Here is a 15,933-nt window from a genome sequence, read left to right as displayed (position 1 = left end):
AATATGTAAGTCTGAAAAGATCTTTTTATAATTTTATAACTGACTTATCATAATTATTGACATCTTTTTTCAGTTTTCTTAATTGTAACAAAAAGAAAAAATTTAATGAATTAATAAGCAATGTAAATTAAACTTTATTTTAAAAAATCTGATAATATTTTTACTTATAATACAACTTAATAATATTTACATAACTTTTTTCATAGTATTTGGACGTTTACATATATAACTTCCAACTCTTATAACATGACATATTCTAATCAAATCATTTACTTTTAGTAATATAAATTGATTTTCTTCCTTGACAGGTACAATATGTTTAACAATTGTATTAGTTTCAAAATGAACGAACATTTTAGTATGTTCTACGGTAAAATACTGCAAAATAAAATACAAATTATTTTCAATCTCAAAGAAGAATCGAATAGACCCGTATAAAGTTTGGTTATCATTAATAATAACTTGAACTGTGTAACTATTCGTTTTTGTAGCCTTGTAGATTTGTGAAGTATACATTTCGTTATTAATTTTTGCTCGAGCATAGAAACATAAATTTTTTAACTGCAGATTTTTTGATTCAATTAATCTGATTTCAATGTCATCTATGTCTTTTACTTCTTTAGATTTTCCAAGTAGTGCATATGTTTTTATTTGAAATTTATTATTAAAAGTATCTTCATTATGTCCATATTGACTTTGTAAAACTTGTAAGCCTTGAACTAAAGTGAGATTATTAATCATTTCTTGGCCAAGATTTTGAGAACCATGAATACAATTAGCAAGGAAGTTATTATAATTTTCGAAAGGGAAAACAGATGTGGCCCATAATGGACCCCATCGTTTTACACATAATACAATATGCAAAAGTTGGTGCACATTGTAAGAATATTCTCCATCACCATATAATTTTCCAATATCTCTCACAAACAATTTTAATAAAATTTCTGTTTGCTCTAATTCGGGATAAATACGAATAGGTTTTTGCAATAAATTGAATAAAGATATTACCAATAAAAGCCAATGCTGGAAATACTTATTTGGCAAACAATTTACAATTGTTGGGATTGAGTAATATAAAATCCAATTATAATATTCAGATGCTTTAAAAAATGCATGTAATTTTACACTTCTTGGCATTCTATTAAAAAAATAAGGAGGTCGAATATTCAAAAGAAAATTATCAATTTCTTCAACATATTCCTTAATATTCCACGTACCCCTTTTAAAGAACCAAAGATTAAATAACTGCTTTACTGTTCCAAGGAGAATAGAATGCATGTATTCAGGCATAACACATGTGCCTAAATCCAGAAGAGGCAAAGTCGAAATAACAGAGTTTCCTTTTACTCCCTTAACATGGTGTACTTCTTTTGTTATGGCTATTCTAGCTTGTTTTTTCATTCTTTTTCCAGATCTCAATTTACTTGGTTCTTCTTGAAAAGCATATACGCGAATAATTTTTTTTCCTGCAATTGTTCTGCATTGTTTTGTTTTAATTTCACAGATATTACAACCAAATTTGCCATTGAAAGAAAGGATATTCTGTATTTGAGCTCTTGCTGGTGCATCTGCAATTATTAATGGGGCCACAATTTTAGAAGTGTAAACTTTTTTAGTTGTAGGATGAATCCACGAAATACCATTATGAAAACATTCATTAAGCTTTTTGCAAAAAGGCTGTAAAAAAGTGTTCATTAATGGTTTGGAATTTGTGTCGTACCAAAGACCTACAATAACAATAAATGATTCTCTTAGATGTTCTGGCAGCTCAGCAATTGTAAACATCAATGGCCAGCAATGACTTTTAGCACTTTTAACGAGGGAAAGGCCATCAGTATTTAATATTAATGTCAAATCATATTGTTGTTTATTACGTCTTGAATTGACTCTGATATATTCGGATCCATCGGTTATATCGAATATTAAATTGTTGTCGCTAAATGGAACATGTAATTTATCAGCGAGGTTTCTTACTTCAAACATATATCTTATAATATCTACTAAATCAAATTCATAAAAATGCCACATACTTTCTATGCTCGAACAAGATGGACATACTGTCATTGAACTATCGCTTCCATTATAAAATAAACATTGTCTACAGTAATAGTGTTTAATTATAGTACATGTTGTTGTTAAATTTCGAACAAATTGAAACAAATGAAATTGCGTTTTTGGCATGTTATTAGGTTTCGGAAGAACTAATTGTAACGCTTTTAAAATAGCTGTTAAAGCAGCCTTTGTTAATTTATTATGAATATATAAATTCATAATAATTAGAACACTTTGAGATACAGTAATTTCACTATTCTTATACAACAAGTTGTCAATCATTTGTATATTATTAATATTATTCTCGGTATTATTATTATCTCTGCCGTCGAAATTTCTTTCAAAATTGTCACTGTTGTTCAATTCATGATTTTCGTTATCTTTATTATCATTTTTTAAATTTAAACCATTGTTGTTATTTTGTAAGCTGTTATTAGCTTCACATTTATCAGTGTAGTTATAATCTCGATTTTCTGAGTCTAAAGTATTTAATTCATTATTCCTAGTACAACAGTCATATTCATTTTCATACAAAGCTGTAATTGGTATCGTGCTACAACCAGGTTTGTCAATATCAGATGTTCTCTTCCACCGTTGTAAATTTCTTAAAGGAATCTGACAGACATAAAATAAAAAGCTATTAATATATAAAAATACACAGCACGCTTATCGATATTTATTACACGATAGTATAGAGCTGAATCACTTAAAAGTAGCCTATATTTTGATTATTACTATCTTGATCGTTTGTTAACAAATTAAGTTATTATTTTTTATGGATCTTCCTTTATTCATGAATCACATATTAAAACATATTTTTTATGGATCTTCTTTTATTTACATATTAAAAAATGTGATTTACAAGTTTCTACGATTTGTGATTTTTTAATTATCAATTCTTTTATAACACAAGCCTTAAAAATGCTCCTTGCACTTAGAATGTGTAATTCAGCACATTTGTTGTACATGAAAAAAGAAAGGTCTACAAAAAATTGTAGCTCAATCAACAAATTGAGAATGATCAAAATATGGATTACTTTTATTCGAATCATCCTAAAATACATACTGGTATATATGGATTATTTCTCCAAATATTATACTTTCTTTTCATAACAAAATTTTCATGTTCCATATCATTTACGAATGACATTCCACTTGCTTTAATATTTTATTTTAATTTGTATTTCCTATAATAAAAAAATGTTAGCAAAAAATTTGAAATGTTTACCTAAAAAGACTGTTAGTAATGTAAAAGAATATTATATAATATTATACAGTATTAAAGAATATGATATGACCTGAGAAATATTTTTTAGTCCAGATTTGATAAAACAACAAATAATTTAATATCTATTTACCAGAATATTTAATTTATACAAATAAGCACTTTTTTGCTCAAGATTCCTGAGATATATAATTCAATAAGCTACTGTTTGTGGTTTTATTATTTCACTATTGTTTTTTCTACTATGACCTCTCGTCATGATTTGTCACATACCTATTATAATTTTCATTTAATATCTGCTTTCCGCTTATTTTGCCTGTGATTTTTGGAATCGATACACCTCTACAAGTTTTTTAATTATTATATTTTATTTTATAGGATCTTACTGGTATACATATATAACGCCTGAGATCAACATAAGTAGAAATGATATTCTCCTATTGTTCATGAAAACTGTAAAAAAAATTAGAATTATAAAAATTATAAAATTAAGTTATTGCTTAATGTTATCTTACAATTTATGTTGGTAAAAATAAAACGCACTATATATAGGTAATTTTTATTGTAAAAATTTTTAGGTTATACTCTATAAACTGACAAACGGTAGATAATCCGACAATAATCAAAACTGCATTTCAATATTTTCTACTAATACGAAAAATCTGTATATAGTGTACATACATGCATGTTACATAAATTACCAAATCATTATTCTTTTCATGTTCAATTATGATTACCAATTTCTTAAGGTTTAATTACAATACCTATTGTATATCTGGTCTTAGATTCACGTGTTAAGTATAATTTTGTTCTTTATTGTTTCTCATATAAAAAAACAAGTAACCTTTCTAGCAATAACAAAACTGTCAGATCTGGCGCAGTGTATAAACATAAACAACTAAACGATTAAGGGTGCGTTCATGCTGATAGCGTTAATAACGTTAATAACGTTCTCCTCGAATGCACCTTAAAGCGCGCTATTGGCCATGTTCATGTACGCTACACATATGCTTAGTGCACATGGACACAGAATGCATCGTCGTGTGAGTATTCCAACGTATTCTACTTGGATCACTTGGATGTACTCGAGGCATCAGAATTAATCCGGCACGTGCCTGTGTGCTTTATTTTCCTTTTTACGAATTGTATTACGTGTCTGATCAGTCTTACAATCAGTTTTTATTTACGTGTTTTGTTGAAAAGTGAACATTTCAATCAGTGCTGTGAAAATGTATCTAATTGAGTGTGACGATGATGCCTCTTTGTGCATTGTAGAGGATCACGAAATAATTTGTGACGATGAAAGTGTACAAATTGGAAATATAGTACAATTTGTTTATCAAAAGAAATTATACAAAGGAAGAATAATTATGCACTCTGGTAAGCCAATAAAATATATAATTATATCATTTTTATTACTTTTATTTTTTATACTCTAACCAAACTAGAGTAATATGATTTACTATTTATAGTTATATTAAAACAATTATACTAATTTGTCCAAAAGTTTTATCTTTTTTTCTATAAAAAAACATTTTTATTATATATTATTATATTGTATAATAATTTCAGACAATATAACGATTTTAAGAGAAGAAGTAAAAAAATTGGGAGCCAAAAAAATGATAAATAAGACGAAAAGTGACATAATTTTATCAGAGACAAGAATACGTAAAAAGCCAAAAATTTATTCCCCAAATGGATCCAACACTACTCAAGAAAAGTTGCCAAATAAAAGGAAACTAAAAAGGAATGTAAGTTACATAATTAATTATAAAATCTATTCTCTCTCTCTCTCTCTCTCTCTCTCTCTCTCTCACATCAGGTTAAAAAAATCAAATTTTATGTACTCTTTAATCCGGGGAAAAATGTTTATATCAAGGATCAAATTATAGATTAAATTACATTAGAGCAGATCTAATCCCAGGTAGCACGAGTGGACAGATACAACTATATGAGTGAATTAAATAAAGACGCTACATTTGTGTTCTACAAAATTATTTTAATTTTTGCACAATGAATTTATTAACAAATGTCTGCCAAAAGCATTCTACATTTGTCCTAGTAGGATGCACGTATATAGGAATGTTTTGGCAGACATCTAGAGCTAGAGTAACATTTAATCTTTTATTGTTGATTACGACTTGCTGGCATTGGGAAACTTAGGGAGAGTAATTGTAGCGAATACGGTAGGAGAAAGGTTGAAAAAGCTACAATTATTCTCCCTAAGTTTTCCAATGCCAGCAAGTCGTAATCAACAATAGAAGATTGAATGTTACTCTAGAAGCCTGCCAAAACATTCCTACACGCATCCTACTAGGACGCATGTAGAATGCTTTTGGCAGATATTTGTTGATAAATTCATCGTGCAAGAATTAAAATAATTTTGTAGGGCACAAATGTAGCGAAAAATAAATAGCGTCTTTATTTAATTCACTATGCATGAAGAATTGTATCACATATTATTCGCATACAGTTGTATCTATCTAATCGTGCTACCTGGGAATTTTATTAATTAATTTGTAAAATTAGATCTGCTCTAATATAATTTGATCTGTAATTTGATCCTCTTATATAATTTGATCTATTTGGATAAGATTTTTTCCTGGGTATTGATCTCTTTTTTTTTAAAAGGCCAAAAATTGGAATAAACCAAAAGAAAGTAAACACTCTCAACAATCCGTATCAAAGTTGATGAAAGAAAATCAATGCTTAATGAAAGAACATTGTTTACAAAATTGTTCTTCTACTTCATCAGAAGAAGAAAGCTTATTGAAAAATAAAAAACAGAAGATAAAAAATCTATTTTAAATAAAAATGATAAAAATATATCAGTAAATTTTTCTTGAACGCATTATTTTTTTAATGGATAGATGTTAATTAAGTATTTAATAAGAAAAATGACAGTAATGTTTATTTTAAAACTAGATAAATTTTTTATTTATATTTATTTTTTAACTATTTATTTTTATACTAAGATACTTAGTAACTATATTTCAGGATTATTCATGTAATAAGCAACGAGATATTAATGCTTTAAAAATCATTAATAACAATTCGTTGGAATCCTTTGACAAAAATGTGACTACAGATAAACAATTACCAAACAAATCAAGTATTCAAGAAATTAATTGTAAGTATTTTAATTACATACTTAATTATTTTTTTGTTTTAATTATTCTATTGTTATTAAATTAATGATTATTTTTGCTTTAATTAATAGGTCGAAATAATTTGAAACAAGATTTAATACAATTAAGTTTAACTAAAAAATCAAGATTCCATCAAGGCAATGAAAAATCAAACGAAAATAGCACTTCATCAGAAGAAGAAAGCTTATCGGAAAATAAAAAATTCATTTTAAATGAAAATAATAAAAATATATAAGTAAATTTTTCTTGAATGCATTGTGTGTGTGTTTTTTTTATCGTGGATAGGTGTTAATTAAGTATTAATGAGAAAAATGACAGTAATGTTGATTTTAAAACTAGATTATTAATTTTTTATCTATATTTACTTTTTAAATATACTAAGGTACATAGTAACTATATTTCAGGATTACTCATGTAATAAGCAACGAGATAATAAGGCATTAAAAATCATTAATAACAATTCATTAGAATTCCATGACAAAAATGTGACTGCAGATAAACAATTACCAAACAAATCAAGTATTCGAAAAATTAATTGTAAGTATTTTAATTACATACTTTTAATTATTTTTGTGTTTTAATTATTTTATTGTTATTAATTATTGTTATTGTTATTAAATTAATGATTATTTTTGCTTTAATTAATAGGTCGAGATAATTTGAGACTAATTTCAAACGAAAATAGTACTTCATCGGAAGAAGAAAGATTATCGGAAAATGAAAAACAGGAGGTAAAAAATCAATTTTAAATAAAAATGATAAAAATATATATAAGTAAATTTTTTTCTTAATGCATTGTTTTTTTATTGTGGATAAATGTTAATTAAGTATTCAATGAGAAAATGACAAAGTAATGTTGATTTTAAAATTAAATATTTTTTTATTTATACTTATTTTTTAAATATATTAAGTTATTTAGTAATTATATTTCAGGTTCAGTATTCACGTAATAACGATGACTGTGAAGAGATTTATGACCCTGTTATTGCTGCTGCAAAAATGTTAACTAAACCTGATCAGCTTTATGGAAAATATTGGCCCCATGAACCGGTAAAAACTGTTTATTATTAATTCTTGTGCATTAATTTTTGTACAATAATTAAGGAATACAATTAACATGTGTGCACTTGTTTTTCAATTATGTAGTATTGTACAAGCGATTAGGAATAATTTTTTTAATATATAAATATTTTTTTCAGATGGTACTACTTATAAACGACGTTTACTGTCGAAAAAAAATTTTGATGTCAGCTTTAGGAAATTCTAAAGCAGTGACACATCTTGCTCGACGATTGATTGTGGGTGTGTTTAAAAAGGAAAAACTACTAAAATGTACTCTCAGTGGTCAACCACCCAGAGCACAAGGCAAAGAGAGACAAAACGAAGAGATTGAGGGTCTTGACGTAAGAGCAAAAGATGCAATTATTGGTTAGTAATTATTTTAAATTAACAATATAAAATGTATTTTTCCACTTTTTGTATTTGATTTTACTTTTTTATAGATTACGCAATATTAATGGGTGAATCCAAAAATTGGAACGTGCCAGATAGACGAGTCATAGAGCGTAGCATGACTCAACAAATCGGACGGTTAAAGTTGGAGTTAAAACAAGCTCTTGTAAGAGAGCAGGACTAATTTACTATTTTTGTTTTATGTTTATTTTGATAATTTAAATAAATAATTTTTTATGTAATTATCGTGCAATATTTTACTGCATTTGCATGTACAATATTTGAAATATATTTTTTTTAATTGTACGATAATTGTTTGTAAAATAAAAATTTATAAAATTGCATTTAAAACATGTTTTACATTTTACCATTATTGTATGCAAACAATTATTAACAAACTATATTTTATTATATATTATTATATATCTCGATCTTATATTGTCTTATAACAATGTTTAAAAAAAATAAACATACAAACAAATATAATACTATATTATGCAACATATATATACACTCACAATTTGTTTAAATTAATGCAAATTAAGTTAAAATCAAGATCTCTTGAGAAACTTTTTAATTATTTAATGGCTGCGTTCAGCAGAGAATGTAGCTGTGGAACTATTGTAAAGTTCTTTTATATAATATAAAATTTATATGATTGGTTTATACATTTAGATCAAACAGAAACTAAAGGCGAGAACCAATCATGTTGGAGAATTTTACAACAGTTTCACTGCTACATTCTTTGCTGAAGATGGTTATTATAATTTTTTTATATCTGATTAGATCAAATTAATTTTTCTCTAGATCTAAGATAGAAGTATATATATCTAGATATAAGAAAATCTTATTAGATCTCATTTGATCAGGTCAAAATGGAGATCTAATAATATCTGTATTTTATATCTAATTTGATCTACGTATATACAATAACATCTCTTTCATTTTTGCTCGGGTTTTTGTAGTTTAAATTTCATATTTACGATATACTGGAATTTAAAAAGGCGCTAAGTGTGCGTGTAAAAAAAATATTATAATATCATATTATTAATATAATATTATTAAATCAAATATAAAACTTTAATCTAATTTAATGTAAGTGATATGTAAAAAAATATATGAAATTTTATGTCCCACCAATTACAAAGAGATGTATTTTTCTTTGAAACATAAAACTCTTAACATTGTTCAATTCTTCCTATTCCAACCACAAAATGATATAACTTTTTAATTGTTTAAATAACAATTATTTTAAATAAAATTATATTCACACATACATATTAATTTTCTCTATAAAAATAATACTATCTAAATATTTTGCGCCAACCTAATAAGAATGGATATTAATTTAAACATCTATTTTTATTAATACTCTTTAGCTAGCATTCTTAATTTGATCTTATAATATAATTGTCTTAAGTTTATTTATAAAGATACAATATTATTATTTTGTTTACAGAGTATTTGAAGATAAACTTAAGACAATTTTAAATATAAAATCTAATTGTAAATAGAGTTTTTGATGAAGTATTAGCTGGTGAGCGCTCATATAAGAATAAAATTAAGAAAATAACAATATAAAGCAAAAAATAAATATTTTTCTTGGTAAAATTTCCTCGATGAAATTTCTTTGATTTGAGCATAATACTCATATTAGTTAAAAAATTGTTTGATTTTCTGTTTGCTTTTTATTTTTACCTAAAATTACCGCTTGATTGCACAACGGACACCGGATGCGATATCTATCATGATAAGGCCTGATAAGTCGACTGCCAATAGCAGGAGATTCGACATTCGTATATATCTGAAATTCATTTGATCCTCGGACGCAATCTGAACGTATTCGTACCTTGTCTTCTGATAGAACTTCTGACGACGACGCGAGAACGACGAAGACGGTGCTCAGTGATCTCGAGGTACGAATCCCTTCTCCGTGTGACGTAAAGTCGTCGGCGATCGGCGAGCTAAAGGTAAAAAGCAAGATGAATGGAGAGCCGAAAATTTCGCGCGAAAGAATGGAGGTATTTTTTCCTGAAATCGGTAAAATAAATTTCTTCTATATCAGAGATGTCAAGACACAGAGCTACTTTGACACCGAGTTCGAGTGTCCCGATTTTTTATATTGCATGTATGATTTTTTATATTGCATATTGAAATTTTTATATTGCATTAGTTGTAGCATAGTTTGGTGTCGTGTAGACAAATAAACATTTTTCTACCGAAATCAAAATATCTATGGGGCTCGAAATGCTATAGGATTATACTTTATACTCTTTTAATTCTCATTTTAAAATAATAAATAACATTTCTCTTAGAAAAACTGTATAATTCTTATCAATATTTATATATAAAATTATTTATAAGAATCCTATAATTTATGTAGATGTACTGTCTTCTTATCTTTATCTTACTTAGAAATATCTGGTGAGATTAATCAGAATCCTGGTTACACGATTATTTACCAGAATTCTAGTTAATCTTACCAGATACTTTTCTCAGTATTTCAAGATATGAGCGTTCAAGTTCGCATTATCTATTGCTGATTTGATCTTTACTTTTAAGAAATAAGCCCTGCATAAAACGTCGGATTAAAAAAGAATAAAAAAATATTGACATTTTGTCAAAAAGCAGAATTCAGAAGAATTCAGAAGATATTCAAAGGATATTCAATTGAATATCTTTTCTCAATTGAATCGTGGCCAATACTTTTTAATGCGATATTGAAAATAGAATTATGAAATCTTGTATGCCTCTGAATCCAATAACAATTAGCAGAAGTAAATCTGTTTTAATGCGAACCTTTTTTAATGCGAAAACTTCTGCTAATTGTTATTCGGATTCAGAGGCATACAAGATTTCATGATTCTATTCTCAACATCGCACTGAAAAGTATTGGCCACGATCCAATCCGAGATTATTGCAAAGCAGAATTCACGATAAAATCTCGTGAATGCGAAACACTATTTTTAAATAAGACATTTTATGCAGCGTTATTGTTCGCGGAGCGTTCCAATTGTCAACGTCAATATTGCCCAAAACCATTCATAGACGATTGCTGCTAAAGTTTTTCTCTTGTATCCATCAATTAGAATATTTTATTTTAAATTACCCAATTTCTGATGTGGTTAATCGAATCTCATTGTTTGCATTGAACGTTCTTATCAACTGTTTTGATCCATTTTGCGAAATGTTGAGGTCTGCATGACTCACGCACGTGTTGCAGGTTGCACGTACTATAAAACAGGCCTGTGCCATAAAAGACTCAGATTGCCTGCGGAGGGTTAATATAACTAAATTAGTTTTACAAATCATTAATTCAAATTTAATTTACCTTCAAAAATATATTAACTTACCTAGTCCTGAATATTTATCTAATGTGTTATAAGGGAACTTGTTAATAATAAATTAACAGATAAAAAAATAAATTAATTTTTACTCTTCCAGATGGGCAATACACATAATGCAGGATCATCTACTAATACTAGTAGGCACCAGAGTAATATAGCTTCAACCTGTATAGAATTCACTGCTACTTACCTGCAGTTGAAGAAATCTGTATCTAATACCGAGGTAGCAAAATTATATTCTCAGATAGCAAAAGTAGAAGATATGTAAGAATGCTTTTTGCAGGAATTTGTTGATGAATTTATCGTTCAAGAATTAAATAATTTTGTAGAACACAAATGTAGCTAAAAATAGATAGCGTCTTTATTTAATTTACTATGCATGAAGAATTATCAAACTATTAGTCGCATACAGTTGTATCTTCTACTTTTGCTACGTGGAATATAGATTATTATGAACGTAAGCTTACAGCTACGATCGAAGGCTATTGTAATATATTTTAACGCACTTTTAACTACTCTATTCAAATAAATTAAAATTATATATAAGATATAACAAATTGAAATTGATATTCTTTATACATATATTAAGACTGATGTAGAACATGTTTAATTAAATTTAAATAATTTTTTACACTTATCTAATTATATTTGTAATTATCTAATTATCTAATTATTTAATTATAATTATTTGTATACAAATAAGAGTATTAAGTTTTTTCTCTTCAAAAGTAATGATATGAGAAAAATGCACCTATAACTATAAAAATGGATGTTTGTTCAAACTATTTAAAATATTTATTTTTTTATTATTCTTTGACTGGCATTTATAGTTTGGTTTTTCATTAAACTCATACAAATATTTTATTACAAAAGCTTAACGCTGCTTAACCGAATAATTTACTTTAATACAAAAATTTTCAAGCTTTTGTAATAAAATATTTATGAAAAACCAAATCATGAATGCCAGCCAAAGAATAATAATAAAAAGGTAAATGCTCTAATTTGTACAAACATCCTTTTTTATAGTTTTTGTTTGTATCATTACCTATTTTTATAGAGAAAAAAATTAATTCTCATTTTGTACTGTCAAATATAAGTTATTTTGTACAAAAATAGATTTTTTAGGGTTTTTTTGCGCGCGTATACTTGGCGCTTTTTTGTACCTTTTATTTAAAAACCACTAGTTTTAATTTGTAATATTTTATATAGAATTTTAATTTATTCGAACATAATAAATATATTACATTTGTTTCCTTATGCAAACGTCACATTATGCGCGTATTCGCGATTTGTAATTCGTAATTCGCGATTTATTTGATGTTCGTAAATAGTGTAGAGAGGAAATTCGTTGATTCGTCATGCGCGATTCATCATTCACACTGATTCGGCCCAGTGATTTTTCGACGTCAAAGGACGCGAATCAACATTCGCGATGATTTGTAGTTCTTATAATATTGTGGCTGCTATAATGGAAACCAAGTAAACAAATGAACATAATCGTGCTCTTGTACTTCCAGAAGACATTTTTGACACAAACAATATGGTTAAGTAAACATATATATACTTCTCAAACTGGTCGAAGTAGCACAAACTAAGGAACAAATTACAAATTACGAATGACATATTTTGCAAATCGCATAGTATGAAAGGTTACAGTAGCAAATGACGAACCTCCTCAAACATCGAACAAATCTCCACGAATTACGAAGTACCAATTGCGAATTACGAATCGCGCATAGTGTGACGCTAGCATTAGGTATCATTGGAGCTATATAAATATGAAATAAATACGCTGAATTTGTGTAATGCGGGATCATTCCAATACAAGGAGAAAAAGCCGGATGTAGTCGATGCAACAAAAGTTAGGTAAGTGTCAATGATAATAATTATTTGGTAAAGCGTTATCAACTTACATAAGCATCGGTTTAATTATGCAGGCTCATTCAATGGCTTTGATAATATTAAATTGAAACATAATTACACAATTATAACAATAATTAAATATAACAGTATTATTAAAATAATATTAATTTGAAAGTGTAGAAAACATAATTCTTAGTAAACGAGTTATAGAGAAATGTTACTAACATACCACTATGTTTCTGATTAGTATTTTTTAAACAAAAGCTAGAAATAAAATTTTGAAAACATAAATGTAAGAAATGCGTTTTCTATCAGGTGGAATAACAGTTTTAATTATTAAATTAATATACTTATTTAATAATGCAGACAACTTTACCATTTTCTTGATTACAATTTCTCTTTTCTTATGTTTTTTTCAGGTCCTTCAATGAACCTTTAGTATGCAATGCAATTATGCCAGTACCAAAGAATGCAAGCTGCTACAACATGAATCATAAAAATCGCGGCAATTGTATAATCTTCAATCATGACAAATTTAACAGTGGTAGATTCGATAGTCGAGAGGGTTCGACAATTGACGTGAAAAGGCTGGAAATAACTTTTGGGAATCTTGGATTCGATGTTACAGTTCATGACAATTTGAAATACAATGAAATTATGATAGAGATAGAAAAAGGTAAAAATATTATCTATTACATTTTATATAATTTAATTATATTTTTTATATTATCTCTTTTTATAAAAAATTTCAGAAATTTTTTTAAAAGTTATGAAATTATACAGAAATTGTGAAATATTGAAAAATTTATAATTTATATAAAGAAACTTATATTAAAAAATTCTAAAAGTTTATATAAAGAATTCTAAGAAAAATTGTCAAAGATGTAATTAAATTTTAATATTTAATTGTGTATGTTACAGTAAGTCAGCTCGATCATAAGGATAACGATTGCCTTTGCATCATTACACTAACTCATGGAACTCGCAACGATTGGTTATGCGCGAGAGATGTCGTATACCCATCTGATGAGCTTTGGAAGCCTTTTACTGCCGATAAATACACGTCACTTGCAGGCAAACCTAAGCTGTTCTTTTTTCAAGTATAACAACTAATATTTCTCAATTTTGTTTTATTTCTAAATTATCAATATATACCATTTCACATTCTTGCTTTATTTTATCCAACTCGTTTACCTAATCTGGTTTTTTGTTTAGGCCTGCAGAGGCGAGGACGCCGACGGTCCCGTTTTACTCGAGTGTCGCGAGATCCCGGAAGAAACGGCATCTGATACGATAAAAGCTTCTTATACTATTCCAACTCATGCAGATTTTCTGATAGCTCACGGCTCAATTAAAGGTAAATAACAATTACTTACTTCCATATTTACTTTAATGCTTTCTACAATATACGCAAACTGTTACTGTTGAAATTTCAAAGCATTAAATCAATTTCTATTATTTCGATTATTAAATTTATTACTAAATTTATTACTAAAGTTTATTATCATTTTCTGTAATAATTTAATCTCAGATAATCCTATATTTGTAAGATTTAATTTTTTTGCTAAAGAACAAAAAGTGAACTTTTATAATAAATAAAAAATTACTGTAAAATAACGTAATCAAATTGAGGTATTGAGAAATTAATAAAGTTAATATGCCTAAATTAATTAAATTCTCTGTTATTTCAAGGTTATCTTTCCTGGAGAGATCCCAAAAAAGGCACGTGGTATATACAATCCTTATGCGATATTTTGGATGTACATGCAAAAGATCATGATTTGATGACTATGTTGACCATGACAGCGCAAAAGACCGCCACAGAATTTGTCACCTTTCATTCCAATAATGATTTACACAATAAGAAACAGATGCCATCAGTGACAACGATGTTACTTAGATCCGTTTATTTCCCGCCAAAATTAATGAACAATTCAGAAAAAAAAGTAGAGAAGTAACGCGTTACTTGTAACGCCTGCAATAAGGCGATACGGTCGAAAGTCGGACACTGTAATTTATGTTTCTATTTTTTTATAAAACACTTCAGTATTTAATAAAAATTAATAAAATAAATGCATAAAAAAAGAGGAGTGTATATTTTAATATTATTATTAATAATGTACTGTGCATTGCATTATACAATCAAATAAGTATATTACACAAAATTTTCATTTTTGAAAGAAAATAAATATTTTAAGATAAATCAATACTTTGTGTTTTATTTTGAGTTGTTAATTGTTTATTATTAAAAGAAAGAGAAGAAGAAACACTTTATTTGAAGTTAAATTAAAAGGAATAGATAAAAGAAAAAAGTGAGCAAATAAGGAGGGGGAGAGAGAGAGAGAGAGAGAGAGAGAGAGAGAGAGAGAGAGAGAGAGAGAGAGAGCGAGAAAGAGAGAGATAAAAATAGAAATTGTTTAAAAGAACAAGAAAAAACATTAAAAAGAAGAGTAAAATAAATAAGTATAAATAAATTGTAAGTAATGTATGCTAAACAGAATGTTATTGTCAAATTGAGAAAGAGAGAAAGGAATAGTAAAGAGTCATAAAATAGTCAAAAGTAAGAGAGAAAGAGAGAGGTGGTATAACTTTTAATTATTTAAATAACAATTATTTTAAATAAAATTATACTCACACATACATTTTAATTTTTCCTAAAAAAATAATGGTATCTAAATATTTTGCGCCAACCTAATAAGAATGGATATTTATACAAACATCTATTTTTATTAATACTCTTTGGCCAGCAATAATAATTTAATCTTATAATAATTGTCTTAAGTTTACCTATAAAGATACTATATTATTATTATTTTTACAGAGTATTTGAAAATGAACTTGA

At 27.1% G+C, this 15,933-nt stretch overlaps 3 protein-coding genes across 7 annotated transcripts; 2 read left to right on the top strand and 1 right to left on the bottom strand.

Moving 5' to 3' along the window:
- Window positions 1-110: 110 nt before the first annotated feature.
- LOC118644940 lies at window positions 111-4,657 on the bottom strand. 3 transcript variants are annotated; one of them, XM_036284899.1, is made up of 4 exons: window positions 3,959-4,657; window positions 3,551-3,730; window positions 3,119-3,239; window positions 111-2,667 (listed from the first exon to the last, which is right to left on the bottom strand). In XM_036284899.1, exons 3-4 carry the CDS (start codon window positions 3,200-3,202, stop codon window positions 187-189), a joined length of 2,565 nt encoding a protein of 854 aa, XP_036140792.1. In that variant the 5' UTR covers window positions 3,203-3,239; window positions 3,551-3,730; window positions 3,959-4,657; the 3' UTR covers window positions 111-186. The 3 variants fall into 3 exon arrangements, with proteins under 3 accessions (XP_036140792.1, XP_036140793.1, XP_036140791.1); XM_036284900.1 differs by having other exon boundaries at window positions 4,015-4,657; XM_036284898.1 differs by having other exon boundaries at window positions 4,042-4,657.
- A 2,119-nt stretch (window positions 4,658-6,776) lies between these two features.
- Window positions 6,777-8,232, top strand: LOC118644941. The gene is made up of 5 exons (XM_036284908.1): window positions 6,777-6,966; window positions 7,078-7,160; window positions 7,363-7,479; window positions 7,629-7,857; window positions 7,932-8,232. The coding sequence occupies exons 3-5, from the start codon at window positions 7,429-7,431 to the stop codon at window positions 8,063-8,065; spliced, it is 414 nt and encodes a 137-aa protein (XP_036140801.1). The 5' UTR covers window positions 6,777-6,966; window positions 7,078-7,160; window positions 7,363-7,428; the 3' UTR covers window positions 8,066-8,232.
- A 1,452-nt stretch (window positions 8,233-9,684) lies between these two features.
- Window positions 9,685-15,298, top strand: LOC105837700 (caspase-1). 3 transcript variants are annotated; one of them, XM_012682684.3, is made up of 7 exons: window positions 9,685-9,851; window positions 11,326-11,451; window positions 13,057-13,094; window positions 13,511-13,767; window positions 14,013-14,191; window positions 14,307-14,448; window positions 14,784-15,298. In XM_012682684.3, the coding sequence occupies exons 2-7, from the start codon at window positions 11,326-11,328 to the stop codon at window positions 15,047-15,049; spliced, it is 1,008 nt and encodes a 335-aa protein (XP_012538138.1). In that variant the 5' UTR covers window positions 9,685-9,851; the 3' UTR covers window positions 15,050-15,298. The 3 variants fall into 3 exon arrangements, with proteins under 3 accessions (XP_012538138.1, XP_028044514.1, XP_028044516.1); XM_028188713.2 differs by having other exon boundaries at window positions 9,688-9,797; XM_028188715.1 differs by lacking the exon at window positions 9,685-9,851 and having other exon boundaries at window positions 11,363-11,451; window positions 12,746-13,094.
- Window positions 15,299-15,933: the final 635 nt, after the last annotated feature.

This window comes from Monomorium pharaonis, chromosome 3 (genome assembly GCF_013373865.1).
Source record: "Monomorium pharaonis isolate MP-MQ-018 chromosome 3, ASM1337386v2, whole genome shotgun sequence".
Taxonomy (NCBI): Eukaryota; Metazoa; Arthropoda; class Insecta; order Hymenoptera; family Formicidae; genus Monomorium; species Monomorium pharaonis.
The sequence above is the reverse complement of the archived record's forward strand: the minus strand, read 5'-3'. Positions and strand labels throughout refer to the sequence as shown.